We start from the raw sequence: 14101 nt of genomic DNA, 5'->3' as shown, positions 1-14101 counted from the left end.
GAGCACTAGAATCGAACACAACGCGCAAGCGTGTCGCAAAGAAATTAACTTAAACCATATGATGGCGTAAACACTGGTCTTAACGTGGAATCCAAACCTTTTCTGAAGTAAGAAGATAGTCGTAGCTCAAAATATAAGAAATGAAGATAAACTTAAAGAATCATGTTTCCGGTCGTAAGCAAGGTGGGCTAGATGATAATAATGATGTTAAACGTATACAAAAGAAATAGTAAAGGTTAACTGAACTCAAAATAAAACTACTTAACTAAAAATATTTATTAAGTCATGTGTAAAAACACAAAAATATATTCGAAAATAAAAACTATCAGTATGCAACAAAAATAGATACACTTATGGATGGCATATTTGGTTTTAGTTTTTGTCTTACATGTATGCTTTTGTACTACAGTTAAAAACTACACTTAATTTAACAGACATGAATAAAAAAAACCTTCAGTTAAAGAGTCATAAACAACTATTAAAAATTAGTTTCAATAAAATAATTTTTGTATACTTAAAAACCAAAAAAAGTATAAAATTACTTTAATAAAATGATAGATAGTTATTAGAACAAGGCAAAATTCTAATAAAATATAGAAGCTGAGAAAGAGGTGGAGAAACAGCTTCAGAATTAGAAAAAAGATCGAAATTTGCCTAGTAATTAATATCTAGTAAAAATATTTACAACTATCTCTTTTAAAATCAACAAACAAAATGGATTGGTAGGTACGACACAATTGTTACAGGTGAAAAGGACAAAGCTGTTAAAAACCAATCATTATTAAATGTTTACTTACGAGAGTTAGTAAATTTCCTGAAACACTCCGACACGCATGTTAACTTAAGATGGTTTTTAAGATATAATATGTATGTATAATATAATATGTAATAATTTAGGAGGAAATGGATTTGGTAAATTAATTATAAAACGGGAAGTAAATTCGTTCATAATTTTGGGTTACACATCATTTTTAATGATTAAATCGACTCCGTCATCAGTTTTTTTATGTATATGTTGCAGTTTTAATTTCAATAAAGGGTCACTTTTTTATTCCGATTCAACGGCAATAAATTATATTTACAGTTACGATTTTTATTCGAGGTATTAATTTGCCATCGGTTTCTTTTATCTAGGCCTTACACATGCTTTTGTGCTTTGTGTAATTTTTGTTTGTCATTTGTGAATTTGGTGGCATGAATATTAAAGACATTCGATATAAATAATAGTTAGATTTTACATCTAGTATTATTATGCGTCATAGATCCTAAATATAGGTCAAATCCGAATATGACATACGCTTTCGTCCAAGAGTTAATTTTTAACGACTGGTTTCTAACAGCTGCCCACTATGAAACATTTATTGTTATTACTAAGTAAAACAATATTTACTTAACTATTTGTTCTGGTAAGTCATTGTTTTTTAAGATGTAAAAATACTACTATAACAGTAACAAGGAAAATGATAATATTTAAATACATACTGTACCATTTAAGAGATCTTTAGCAATAAAAATAGATAAAAATATCGATGTACTATTTTGTATTATAAATCATGAGTATTTTATTGAGAGAAACTAGTTCAACCAACTCATCTTTGCAAGTATTTTGCTAATGAAAATTTGTATTCACAAGTTGGCGCCACTTACACCGTGCATGTTTAATATTTTCAAATTTAATCGAGTAGCTGCTGATACGTGTTAGGTATATTCCTAACAATGTACTACAATGTAACTAACAAGTAGATACCGCTACCTGGGGAGATGACCGTCATATGTCAAAATGTGACAATTTTCAGAAATGGCTATTTAAAAAATCAATATATTTAAAAATTACATAAAAGAATTCCAACTGAATTTTTTTTAAGAACTTCATAAGTCAAAATAATTTGTAGATAGTTGGGTTCAAACATTTAAAAAGTTCAAATAATTTTCAAAAGTACTGATATAACTCAAAAGAATACTACAACTCATTTTAAACATAACCTCAACTTCTTTACAAGACTGACACAACTCAAAATAATGCGTATTCTTCATATATTGTATTGTATGATCTTATGGTGTTATGTATGTCTCAAAATATGACAATATTGTGCAAAATGTAGAACCAACTTTTCGATTAACAATAACGACACTTCTACCATCTGACGGCCATATGCATAAACTAACTTTATGACGATATCACACAAAAAATATAGAATATTTAAAATCTGTTCACTAACATCTTTTACTTTTTTTGAGATATGACGGTCTTCTTTTAAGGTAGAGCGATATAACGTCTATTACGTACCATAAAACAGATTTTATCGTCACGGTATAAAGTTTATGCCAGCATTAAACATTTATGGGGTCCTTACTGTAAACTAGTTCACCTATCTGAGAGTACCAACATAAACCTGTACTTAGTACATATCTACTCTTTATAATCCAATGTTCGTAATATTTTTACTTGTTTTTTAATTCACATATGTTTCTCATTGTTACTGTTAGTACTTGTGGTTTAACCATTTTCAGGTTTATAACCTTAGAGCTAAAATCGACAATAATACAAATAGGCTGAAGGTGGCATAGGTCACTCCAGCACCACTGTTTCCATTGCAAAATTTGTTGATGTCACAGTTTCTCACTAGATCTTGATACTTCTGTTGTACTGTTGACCAATTGCAGAGACCGACTGAGCATTCTTGGAACTCTACAGGACTTTCGTTGAGGAAGAATACCACTCTATATTTTTCATCACGGTTGCATCTAAAACAAATAATTTTGTATATAATTTTATATAAATTGTATATAATATATATATATATATATATATATATATATATATATATATATATATATATATATATATACCTATACCGTCGGATAGTGAGACATTAGATAGATAAAACTAAACTATAGATGTAGCTTACGAAGCAATACCAATTTTAAGTCAATGAGTAGAAATTTCAAGTTAAAAACGCTTTGGCTTTCTAAACGGTCTCTCTGAAGATATTACGACCCATAGAAGCTTACGAGCAATACAAGAGAGTAAAAACAAAAGCCCATGAATTGTTTAGGAAATAATAGAAAAGTGAAATGAAAGAACTTGTGGAATTACCCGCATTAAAAAGGATGATTGGATTTTTTCACTCAAAAATTTGTTTAAAGGGGATTACAGAATAATTTAACCAGAAATCTATAATATAAAAATTAATCCCTATATCCGCCATATCTTGAGATCGACTTTACCGATTTCATTCGTCTTTTTTTTTATTTTTATAATACTGTATAGAAGGTTCTAAAGTAAAGTAAAAAGTACCTGTAACAATAAAACACTGAAAACTTTGTTTTCAAAACTTCCACAAAATTTATTTTAAATTCTTATCACTACAGCTGTTTCGGCTGATTGCCTTTCTCAAGTCGAAACAGCTGTAGTGATAAGAATTTAAAATAAATTTTGTGGAAGTTTTGAAAACAAAGTTTTCAGTGTTTTATTGTTACATAAAATGAATTTCCATCAAGTAACGGTCGAATCCATCAATTATTTAAAAAGTACTTATTAGATAACGCTCAAAAATGTAAGTTGTAAGGTTTTTGGTATCGCTGATGACGAATCTGATGTCAAAATTGTAAAATTCAAAATGGCGGATCCAATATGGCGACCATCTATATAAAGTTTTAATAAATCTCATGGAAAAATCAGTGTCATAAGGTTTTTGGAATCACCTAAGTTGAATTTAAAGTCAGAATTGCTAAATTGAAGACAAATGATTGAATATTGGATAAAATTACAAGACATTATATACAGTACAAAATAGTTATTTATGTACCAAGAGCATTAAATAGATGTTTATGTCCGAGGGCGACTATCTTACAAACACGAGGGCCTCTGGCCCTAGCTCTGCAGAACTACCGAAAAATGCACTGCTCAAAGGGATAGAAAAAAGAACTGGAATTAGCAGATGAGTCACATGTTAGCAAACAAATTAATAAAAATAGTCACTGTAAGTTGATCAACAGAAAGACTAAGAAAGTGACGCTAAAACAATATATGAAACTGAAAAAAACTGAAAAAAAAACTCTTCTTCTGATGTAGCTAATATTAGCGAAATAATACCTATATTAAAATGCTGTACATGAACAAATTGTTTCTTCATATATTTTGTAAATTATAACATATTGAAGAATAATAAACAAACTTATACATACTCGTAAAGTGTAGCGACCAAGTTAGCTGCAAAAGGACTGATCGTTGAGGTCTTCCAGTTCCTTCTGGACTGTTGCATGTAGTTTTCAGAAGTCAAAGGAGTGTAGTCTTTGGCAATGCCTAATGCTACAAGCGTTGATAGAAAAGTTTCTGTTTGGGTAAATATGAAAGATGCCTTATTTCCATCGTTATTACCTAAAAATAAATATAATATGATATGCAAAGGATATATTTTTGAGTAAAGGTTACTATCAAAATCAGTGCTTTAATCTCAATTAAATATTGTATTTAGATGGGATTAAATCACAATTTATTGTAATGAAAATTGCATTTTACATTTCGATTTCCAATCTTCTTTTTTTTTATTCTTTGGATGGTTCTTGTTATGTCGAATGTCCCCTTAAAATATGAAAAGCCTCTTCTTCCATTTAAATTTCTACCTGCTATATATATATATATATATATATATATATATATATATATATATATATATATATATATATATATATATATATATACATATATATATATATATATATATATATATATATATATATATATATATAATATATATATAACGGTGCAGCCAAGTTAGCATAGGAGAAAATTAACTTGGAAAATGGATCACTAGAGTAAACAGTGCGGCCATACTGTGGCAATAATGTTAGAAGACCGTAAGTTCTCAGAGCTACAACTAACACATCCACGGAGGAAGCTACAGCTACCTGAGGAAAGGAATGCCAGAATATTTTATTATATTTGTTATACACGTTGACGTGGTCGAGCTATTCCTTCGTTCTGCAGGTATCCATATTAATATTTTCCGAGGACATCTGTCCTCCAGTATTCTCTTAACATTGTCAATGGTCACATTAATTTAAGTGTCTTCTTTCAATTTCTTCTTGTATATTTCCGCCCATATCCATTTTATTTATTATATGCTCATTTGGAATTCTCTCTAATTTCGATCTTCGACAGTTTCTCCTCATAAAATCCATTTTGTTTTTCCTCCTTAACTTCTAATTTAGATCTTTCTTCTTTTTATTTCTTTTAAATTTATTTCTTCAGTTAGTTTAGTTGCATAACTATTTTTTATTAAAGGTTTAGTATTTGGTCTCTTTCATCTCATTTTCATGACTGACAAAAACCTGGTATGATCTGTGTGAATATTTGTACCCAAATAAGTCTTCACAGATTTAAAGAAATTTCTGAACCGCTTGTTAACTTTAAATTCAGTCAATTTGGTCTTTATTCTGTACAATATTTTCAATGCTATTTATTTGGATTAATTAGAATTTGTGTGTTAATATAACAAATTAACAGAATTTGTGTGTTAATATAAGAAAAATGAAAGAACGAACTGTAGAATAGACTTTAAAGAAATGTAAATGTTTTAAAGAAAGGAAGATATGAATAATCTAAATGCCCTGGATATAAAAGTCTTCCCATGGTAAACGGTACCTATGAGGGTCGAAAGCCTGGGCATTCTTGAGATGTGTATGAAGACATTTCTTAACAGATATGTTAAGTGTCTTCATACGTCAAATCATGGGAGTTCGAATAAACACTTAGACGTACCTCTTGACGCCAATTCTACTACTAATAATATGTATAATGTTTTTTAAGCATATGGGCTCGTACAATCACCTAAAAATAAAAGTAACCTACCGTTTACTGTTCTCTCAAATCTCTCGTAAAAGTCTTTGAGAGGGTTGCATCCAATTCTTTCTGACATCCTATTTCCGTATCCGGCCTCGAAGAAATATTTCAGATCTTCTGCGTACTCTAAAACTTTAAGTTGGTTTTTGTTGAAAGCGACGCACCAGGGAGACTTTGGTTGGGGGTTCCTAAAACAATAAGTAGCTTTATATTAAACCCTTTCATCTTAAACAGATGAAAACGAGACAAGGCTTGTTTAAAATTTGCTAACGGGGAAGTAAAAAAGTTACAAATTTTGGCGTCGGCTAAACTTGATGTAAAACGTGAACAAACCAGTGAATCAAAATTATTCTATGAAAGCGAAAGCGTATAGTATAGTAAAGTATAGGTACATAATACTTTTTCCTTATTCATAAAATCTTTGGAGACAGACCATTTTGGATCTTTCTTTTTTCACAATCCTTTATGTCATATCTAAAGGATAGGGTTTTGGTTGATGAACGTGATTGAGTAAATGCCTTGTTACTATGTGGCGTTCGCGTCGTTTTTTTGATGAAATTGATCACAACTATCATTATCATTTTTTCATGTATATCACTTTGATAGATCTAATTGTCATTGTATTTTGTGAGTACATGTCACAAGTTATTCTGACTGATATTTAGATATGATTATAGAAGGTTATGGACCTAGAGCCACGTATTTAAAATAAAGATTCTTGAAAGTATCGGTTAAAGGACATACTTTGAGAAACTCTCTTAACATAACTACAATCTATAATACTTTTCAGCAGCTATCCAGTGAAAAAAATTTTTATTGAAATTTTAGAATTTTAGATAATTTCCAATGGAAGAAGAAGTAAAATACACTATAGAAAATGAAACGGAAGAGGTTAGTCATTTTCTTGTGTTCCTAGCAGAGTTTGGAAATGGATTTTCCAAACAGATTTTACTTTTGTTGTTTCCCGAATTATCTCTCTTAGTGTTTACACAAACTGGTTCGTGATTCGTACTCTTCTCTTAGATTTGGAAGATATTTCTTTTTCTACTTTTTCTTAGAAAAAAAGTTAACCTATACTTACCAGGCTTTTTCGTATCTACATAAATTATAGATATCGTCTATAACGGTGGCGTTTAAAGTAAACCTATATCCCAATCTTCTAAATACATCCCTCACCATTTTTTGATACTCTTGTCTTTCCTTAAACCTCTGTAATTCTGATCCAATTTGAAATTGGGAGCTTTCAATTTCCTGCCACCTTGGACAATTTTGTGTAGGCTAAAATAAAACGTATACTTTGTTAACACTGATACTTTATATATATATATATATATATATATATATATATATATATATATATATATATATATATATATATATATATATATATATATATATATATATATATATTTAATCATAATTTATTTAGAAAAGCTAATAACCCGGTACGTCATGTCTGAAATAATAATTTGTTAACAAGTTCCAAAAGATATTTAAATGTTCGATGAATACATAACACAATTTTTTAACCTTGTTGGTGATGTAAAATATTGTATATAAAAGATCATTAACTTACTCTGGTTAATCTATCACCGTTTAAGATGTTGGCATGAACAATATTCCTGACATCATCATCAAAAAGTCCAGATATATAGGCTTCAAAACTCTCGCGGTTTTCAGGTGAGTGTTGAAACTACAAAAATTGAAAACAATTACCTACATGTTTTATTAATATGAATATATAAAAGGATAAAATGACATATAAAACAATAATTAGGTTAGGTTAGATTCTGTTATTCTAAAGCTTGGTCTATTTCTAGTTATAATAAATATTTGGACATGCCCCAAAACGATTTTGTTAAGATACAACTTGAAAGTTATATACTAATAAATTGCTTTAAAATAAATGGTAAAATGGTATAAAAATATATCTCCTTCCTAAATGTCCTTCCGATTGAATTTGGCGATCATTATGACAAATTTTTGTCCGCCCTAAGCGCCGAGAATTAGTTGGTTCTTTTCTACTCTCTAAGAAAAGATAAGAAAATAATAATGGATTTGAAGCAAATGCATGACAGACAAAGCGGGAAAGTTCATATCTCTAACACGGTTATGTACCAATGGCTAATAGTTAACATCATTTAGAGGTCTATTGTAGTTCATCCTTAGGTTAAAGTGGTCTTTTAAGCCCAGCCTTTTTAACAAAGTCTAATGTGGCCTTTAGGGACACTTCTTGAAGTCCTAGGACTCGAGTTAATAATGTTCAAATATATTATGCCTTTTCCCGCCCAACCCTGCACAAAAAGTATTCCGCCGTCTCATCTTCAGCCTGACAAAATCAAAATCTACAATCCACATTCTTGTCAGTTCGATTTTATTGATGTAATCCTTGAAGCAACAGTGTTCTGTTAGGAGACCCACGATAATACGTAGTCCATTGCTATCCATATCAAGTAGGTCTTTGGATCTTTTCTTGCAAAGTATATGTATAAAAGATTTAGAATGTTTAAGAGCCAGTTGTTCGTACTAGTGGTTAGATTTCGTCCGTTCTACCTAGTCCTATATCGTTATTTTGGCTATGCTTCTTGCTATGCCAAGGAAAGGTTCTTTTGCCCCTCCCGTGGCAAGTAGGTCCGTTTTTCATTCCCTTCAATATCAGTATGTCCAGACGTATGACTCATACGTCTCTTCCTGGAAAAACGGCGGTAAACGCATCGTCAAAATTATATTTAGGTTGCATTGCATCTGGTACCATTTCGAAATCTGCATGACTTATTGTTATCTCTTCAGATTTGATTCTTTCACCCTGCTTTTTGGTATCTTATCCGCCTTCTGGATGCTCCTAACTTTGGCGCCTTCTTCATCCATATATGGAGAGAGGTCAACCATGATCATGGGGGTGGTAGGGGTAGTCGACATCGCTTCTATTGTGAGTAAGCGTGCTTATCCTTGAAATTTTTTGGCTTCTGTCTGTTGGTATTTTGTTTTCATTTAGACTATCATACCATTTTCCATAGAGGTCTATATCTAAATGACTGAAAAGATCGCAAGCGTTGAAAGCTAAAATGAGGGAAATGGCGACAGCTGTATCCCATTATTATATTGCCACATACGTAATCATAGTACTTTCAGTCATACATAGCCATAGCCATACATCTGTTTGGGTTCCATGCTCCATGATTTCCCACATATCCTTCGACACGTCCAAGGGGAAAGCTTCGTTTTATATTATATTCTTTCCAGGTGGGCGTTTCATGTAAGCCAGTTATCAAGTATTACTCCTAGATATGTGACCTCATTCGCCTCTTTGGCAGTTTCTCCATAGAGAGCGAACATCCAGTTATTATCTAGGTTCCGCCTCCTTGTGAAACTGACTACTACCATTTTGCTAGGATTGGCAGAGTTTTTACTGTCGTACCACCCAGTAAGGATATTTAATGTTCGTTGGATCATGCTGTACAGAACATTTCGGTATTTTTCTCTTATTATAATTTCTCTTACTTCGTGTCAAGAAGTCAGATCATCCAACAGGAGCAACCAGAGGAGTATAGAAAGAATTTCCTCTGTGTGCACCCCTTAGCTCTTTTAGCCACTCCTCTTCTTGCAAGTCTGTAAGAATTAGCATATTTTCCAACATTGCTTTGATCCAGGTCTATACGGTAATTGATATCCCTTTTTATACTGCCGAATCATAAAGAGAATTTGGTAGTGCATTATTAAATGCTCCTTCTATATCTAGAAAGGCGTAATTAATGATGCGATTGTCTAGTGCTTTTTCCCTTGATTTTCCTTCTTGATAGGCATACTGGTTGCCATTGAGAGAATGATATCTCAATGACCCCTCCTGTCTATTGCCTTCAACAAAAATGATGTAAAACTGATCGGCCTATAGGATTTAGGTTTAGAAAACACCTCCAAACACAAAATAAACATATACACATACATATATGCCTTGCTTAATTACGAAATCACAAACTGACTCAATATACGGTGAGATTAATACTGCACTCATTAATTTCGATATGTAACGCCATCATGCTCGTGTGATGCATGACACAGGGCCACAGGGGAAAACGTTACTTAAGTGATGCTACATGAAACTGGTAACCTCTGGAAGATTATAACCTGGGCTAAGTAATAGCAGACTGCCGTACCTAACATCTGTTCGTCACGAATTGTGAGAATAAAATACACTTTCGAGATTGTCAGTGAAATAAGGCAGCTTCCGCAGAACTTACTGTTGGTATGTGAGGTTTTCATATCACCATTAACCAATTAGCTACAGCACGAGCGATGTATAGAAGCAAAAATTATTCAGACTGACAAAATAGCTCTTATTTGAAGCGAAAATTCGTGCTGTAGAATGGCTCATATATCTATCAGTCTTCATCTATTTTGACAAAAATATGCCCATTTTAACATAAGCTTTAGCCTCCAATGCTGTCTTTTAATATTTTTTTAGGCGTCCTATTTTCCATTTGGTAATCGGTCTCCTAATATTCTCACTAATCTGTGTTTTGTGGCATTCTTTGAGTATTGAGAGTATTCTGTTGAATATTTAGTCAACTTGTTTGTGTCTTCTATCCCACATCTTGTTTTAATTTTCTCATTTTTATTATGTCTATCAGAATTTTTTTTGTTATTTTTAGTAGGATTTTTAATTCTCCTGTGTCTAATAATTTCGTTTGCCCTCACTCTACGAAAGCCTTATTGACGAATGTTACTTGCTATATTCTAGTTTTTTTCTTTTTCTACTATTCTGTTGCTAGATAATTTCGATATCAATAATAGAAAATATCGTTTTATTTTTTTCTGCAGAAATTACCATATTGTATTGAAGCGTTGTATCTTCCAACTGTTCAATTAGCATCTACAGGTCATATTCATTTTCCACCATTATTATGGAGTAAGATGCATAACATAGCTGGATTTTCCCATTCTTTATTAATTTTGATTTTCCTTTTTTTATGAAATCAGTAACTAAATTGAATAGCTCCCTTGCCTGTTTCATAAGCAAATGTTTGCATAAGTATATAGCATACATGTACATGCTGGTTCAAAATCTTGTCCTATCCATGCAAGATCTTCCGCTTCGAAATCCCTGATTTTTTCCTTGTAAGGTAACTTTGTTTTGTTTTTTATTGTTGTTGTTATTTGAGTATTGTGTATTGTTCAATCAATTTTTGTCTAGACAATTATTAAGATCGTTCCTACTTTTTTCTTTGTAGTTACTGTAAAAGAAAACTACCTTCATATTTTAAATATTCCTTTTCAATACCTTGTTTTACTACATTTCCGGTAATACATTTCGTCTTCTTTTTTAAACATTTCTCCAAGGAACGGAATCCATGTTTCTTTTTTCATGTGTTGATTTACAGCAAATCCTTCTTTCCCATCTCATGATGGTTTCTTTGCTCTATAATAATCCATATATAATACTATTGTTCATTTTCTCAGTAAAATATTTTTGTGGTATTAATGAGTTTCAGTTCTTAATCTTCTTCTTCTTAATATTGCTGGTAAGATCGTGCAATTTTTATTGATTTATAATTTACGAAATAATTTTATTTGTATTTTGGATTAATATCTGCGGTAAATCTGGTTGTTTTTATTATCCACTTTATAAGTATACTTATTTTCTTATTTCTATTGCTTCTAGGCGGCCTCCATAATATTTTTCTTCAATTTTTACCAGCTAGTTTCTACGCCACTGTCATTTTCGATGTTTTCTGCTTCTATCCTTTGGTCCAGTTTTTTTATACAAGGAAATTTTTTGAATAGCCTTTTAAATTTTCTATTTTTATTATTTCTTCTAACTCCGTTTGTATGTTCCTTTTTTCATTCTTCTATAACTTTGATTTTACACCAAATGGTACTCGCTCCCTAAATTAAGTAGGGAACGATTATCATTTACCATTTTCCTACATTCATCAAACTTCTTGTAAGAAAGTCTCTTAATGCCCGTCATTAAAAAGCTAGTCACCTACGATTAGCTATTTTCATTCCCATCATTGCCAAGAGAAAACAGACTATTACTTTAAAGGTCTATAAGAAAGATGAGATAATAAAAAAATCCTTGATAAGTACAACCCAAAAATGATTACTAATTTCATCAGCTTAAAATAAAAACAGATTAAGCCTGTTAACATACATAACCCGAAAGTAATGATGAGCGAGAAAGCACTTGGTAACATTAAAACTAGACGAGTGAAAAACATCATATCAGAAATTCAGTTGTACATTTGCATTCAATCTGGATTGCTTTACGAAATTCCTATAGTCTTGCCAATAATAAACTAATTAACCAAATTTTACTTACACTGTATGATTGGCTGTCATAATTTTGTAGAATTTCAGAGTACTTAGTTTTGTATCTTCTGGCCAATAGTTTCATGTCATTTCTTCCTTGCTCCGACAAGCCGTTGGCTCGACCTTCGTTTATTGATTCATTAAATCTCCATCTAAAATAAAATATGGCAGTTAAAAAGTAATAATCATTAGAAAAACTAACTAACACATGTTTCCTGTCAAATTTACCATTTTTGTCTACTTTTTAAATAACACGTTTAGGATTCGTAGACCTTGTTTGATGGAGAGGTTCTTCATGGTCAATCGTAGTCATTAATTCTCTAAGATCAGGATGGAGCTGACCTTAGATCATGTGGAAGTGGAAGCTAAGGACGGCCCAACTTTGAGACATCCAGGTTTTCCTTAGCCTTCTCCCAGTATGAGGAGCTCTGTCCGCCGCTAATTGCCAACAAGTGAAGACGGGATAAAAACAAATATCCCGACTAATGATATACTCGTAGAAAGTGTTGAATTATATTGTTACTTTAAAAGTAGAATTGGTACCACAAGCAGGTAAATATATCAATAGGAGAATAACGGATACGGTAAAGGCATTTACGATATTAGAAAAATATGATAATTAAAAAATAATGACTAAGACAAAGTTGAACGTCAAAAGTGTCTTCTTTATGGAGCTAAACAACCAGCAAACAAATAATATGCAAATATTTATAAATATATGCCAGCGAAAATTTCATCAGATTTTTTTGTTTAAAAAGAATATAAAATGAGACACTTTGTAGAATATCAGAAGAAGAAATACACCATTATATGCCTAAAATGGGCCAGCATAAAATATGCATGGGTAAAATCCATAATAACCACACTAGGCAGACAATAGCAGTTGTTATTATACCAAGAAAAACAGTCAGGGTCTTAATTTCTGCTGAATTGAATACTGGTTGGCAACAAAGAAATAAAATAAAGAAAATATTTGAACGATACCTAAAAGGTAAGAAAAGACGACAGAAATAAATTGGTACGAGTAGAACTCTAAAACAAAGCAAAGAGCGGACTATTGGGAAGAACCTCAAATGGGTTAAAAATAATATAAAAAACTCATTATCTTTAAAGTATAGCCTCAATATTCCTAAGTGTTCTTCACCGTTCAGTCATATCCGTTGACAACCGTTGCCAGCTTGTAGCACCAGTTTTTCTTGTATTGGCCTATTCCTATGTCTACTGCCTCTGAACTGCATCATAAAGACTCATCTGGGAGGGTTGTTCTGTTGTGATTCGTGTAATCAGGAACTATTTTACTGCGCTCCAATGCTCCAGACCATCCTTTCCCCCTACAGCACTCTGATGCGTGATAGGGGCTCACTATCAGCCAAATGCTTTTTGTGTGGAAGTCCTTGGTACAAGAACTCTAACGCGATACCCTAAACCGATCAGTGAGACGCTCTTTTCCTGCTTTCTCTAGTAATCATTGAACTGAAATTGCTTATTCAGGCCTCAAGTCTCCTCTTCGTACTACGCCCAGTTCGGCGACTCAGTGCCCGAGGATGTGGGCCCTTCGTGTCCGGGTTTTGAGGATTTTTTAATTGTTTTGGTGGCCGAAGCCGTTTTTTCTAATTTCTTTTTGAAGATTTCCTGAAGATAAACATAGATTATTAAAATTGCCAGTGCTGCGTGCTGGGGCTTCTTCTTTTGGTACAGCTACGAATTATCTAGACTTTATGTATTTGCCAGGATTTACTGTTTTGTGCTTCCATCAATGGAACGCATCGTATCTTATTATTTCTCGCAGGATCTTGGGTGTCTCTTTAATTCTGCAAACTTAATTCTGGTTTTTCTGCCATTTTATATATCACCCTTACTTGTTGCAGTTCTTTGAACAGAAAGCGTTCAGCGGCGTATCTAGTTAAATTTACCGCTTCTCTGAGGATGTTATTGTGGGCTGCTTGT

The 14101-nt window shown here is 32.1% G+C and overlaps 1 protein-coding gene across 5 annotated transcripts in view; it reads right to left on the bottom strand.

The window, feature by feature from the left end:
* Positions 1-261: 261 nt before the first annotated feature.
* LOC140448170 (multiple inositol polyphosphate phosphatase 1-like) overlaps positions 262-14101 on the bottom strand; it is a 133904-nt gene continuing 120064 nt past the window's right edge. For all 5 annotated transcript variants that reach the window (XM_072541296.1, XM_072541282.1, XM_072541289.1 and 2 more), the window contains 6 exons: positions 12165-12306; positions 7422-7538; positions 6927-7123; positions 5855-6033; positions 4189-4381; positions 262-2745 (listed from right to left, as the gene is read on the bottom strand). In XM_072541296.1, coding sequence (XP_072397397.1) covers positions 2514-2745; positions 4189-4381; positions 5855-6033; positions 6927-7123; positions 7422-7538; positions 12165-12306 — 1060 coding nt within the window. In that variant the 3' untranslated portion in view covers positions 262-2513. The remainder of the gene's footprint in view (positions 2746-4188; positions 4382-5854; positions 6034-6926; positions 7124-7421; positions 7539-12164; positions 12307-14101) is intronic.

This window comes from Diabrotica undecimpunctata, chromosome 1, assembly GCF_040954645.1.
Source record: "Diabrotica undecimpunctata isolate CICGRU chromosome 1, icDiaUnde3, whole genome shotgun sequence".
Taxonomy (NCBI): Eukaryota; Metazoa; Arthropoda; class Insecta; order Coleoptera; family Chrysomelidae; genus Diabrotica; species Diabrotica undecimpunctata.
The sequence above is the reverse complement of the archived record's forward strand: the minus strand, read 5'-3'. Positions and strand labels throughout refer to the sequence as shown.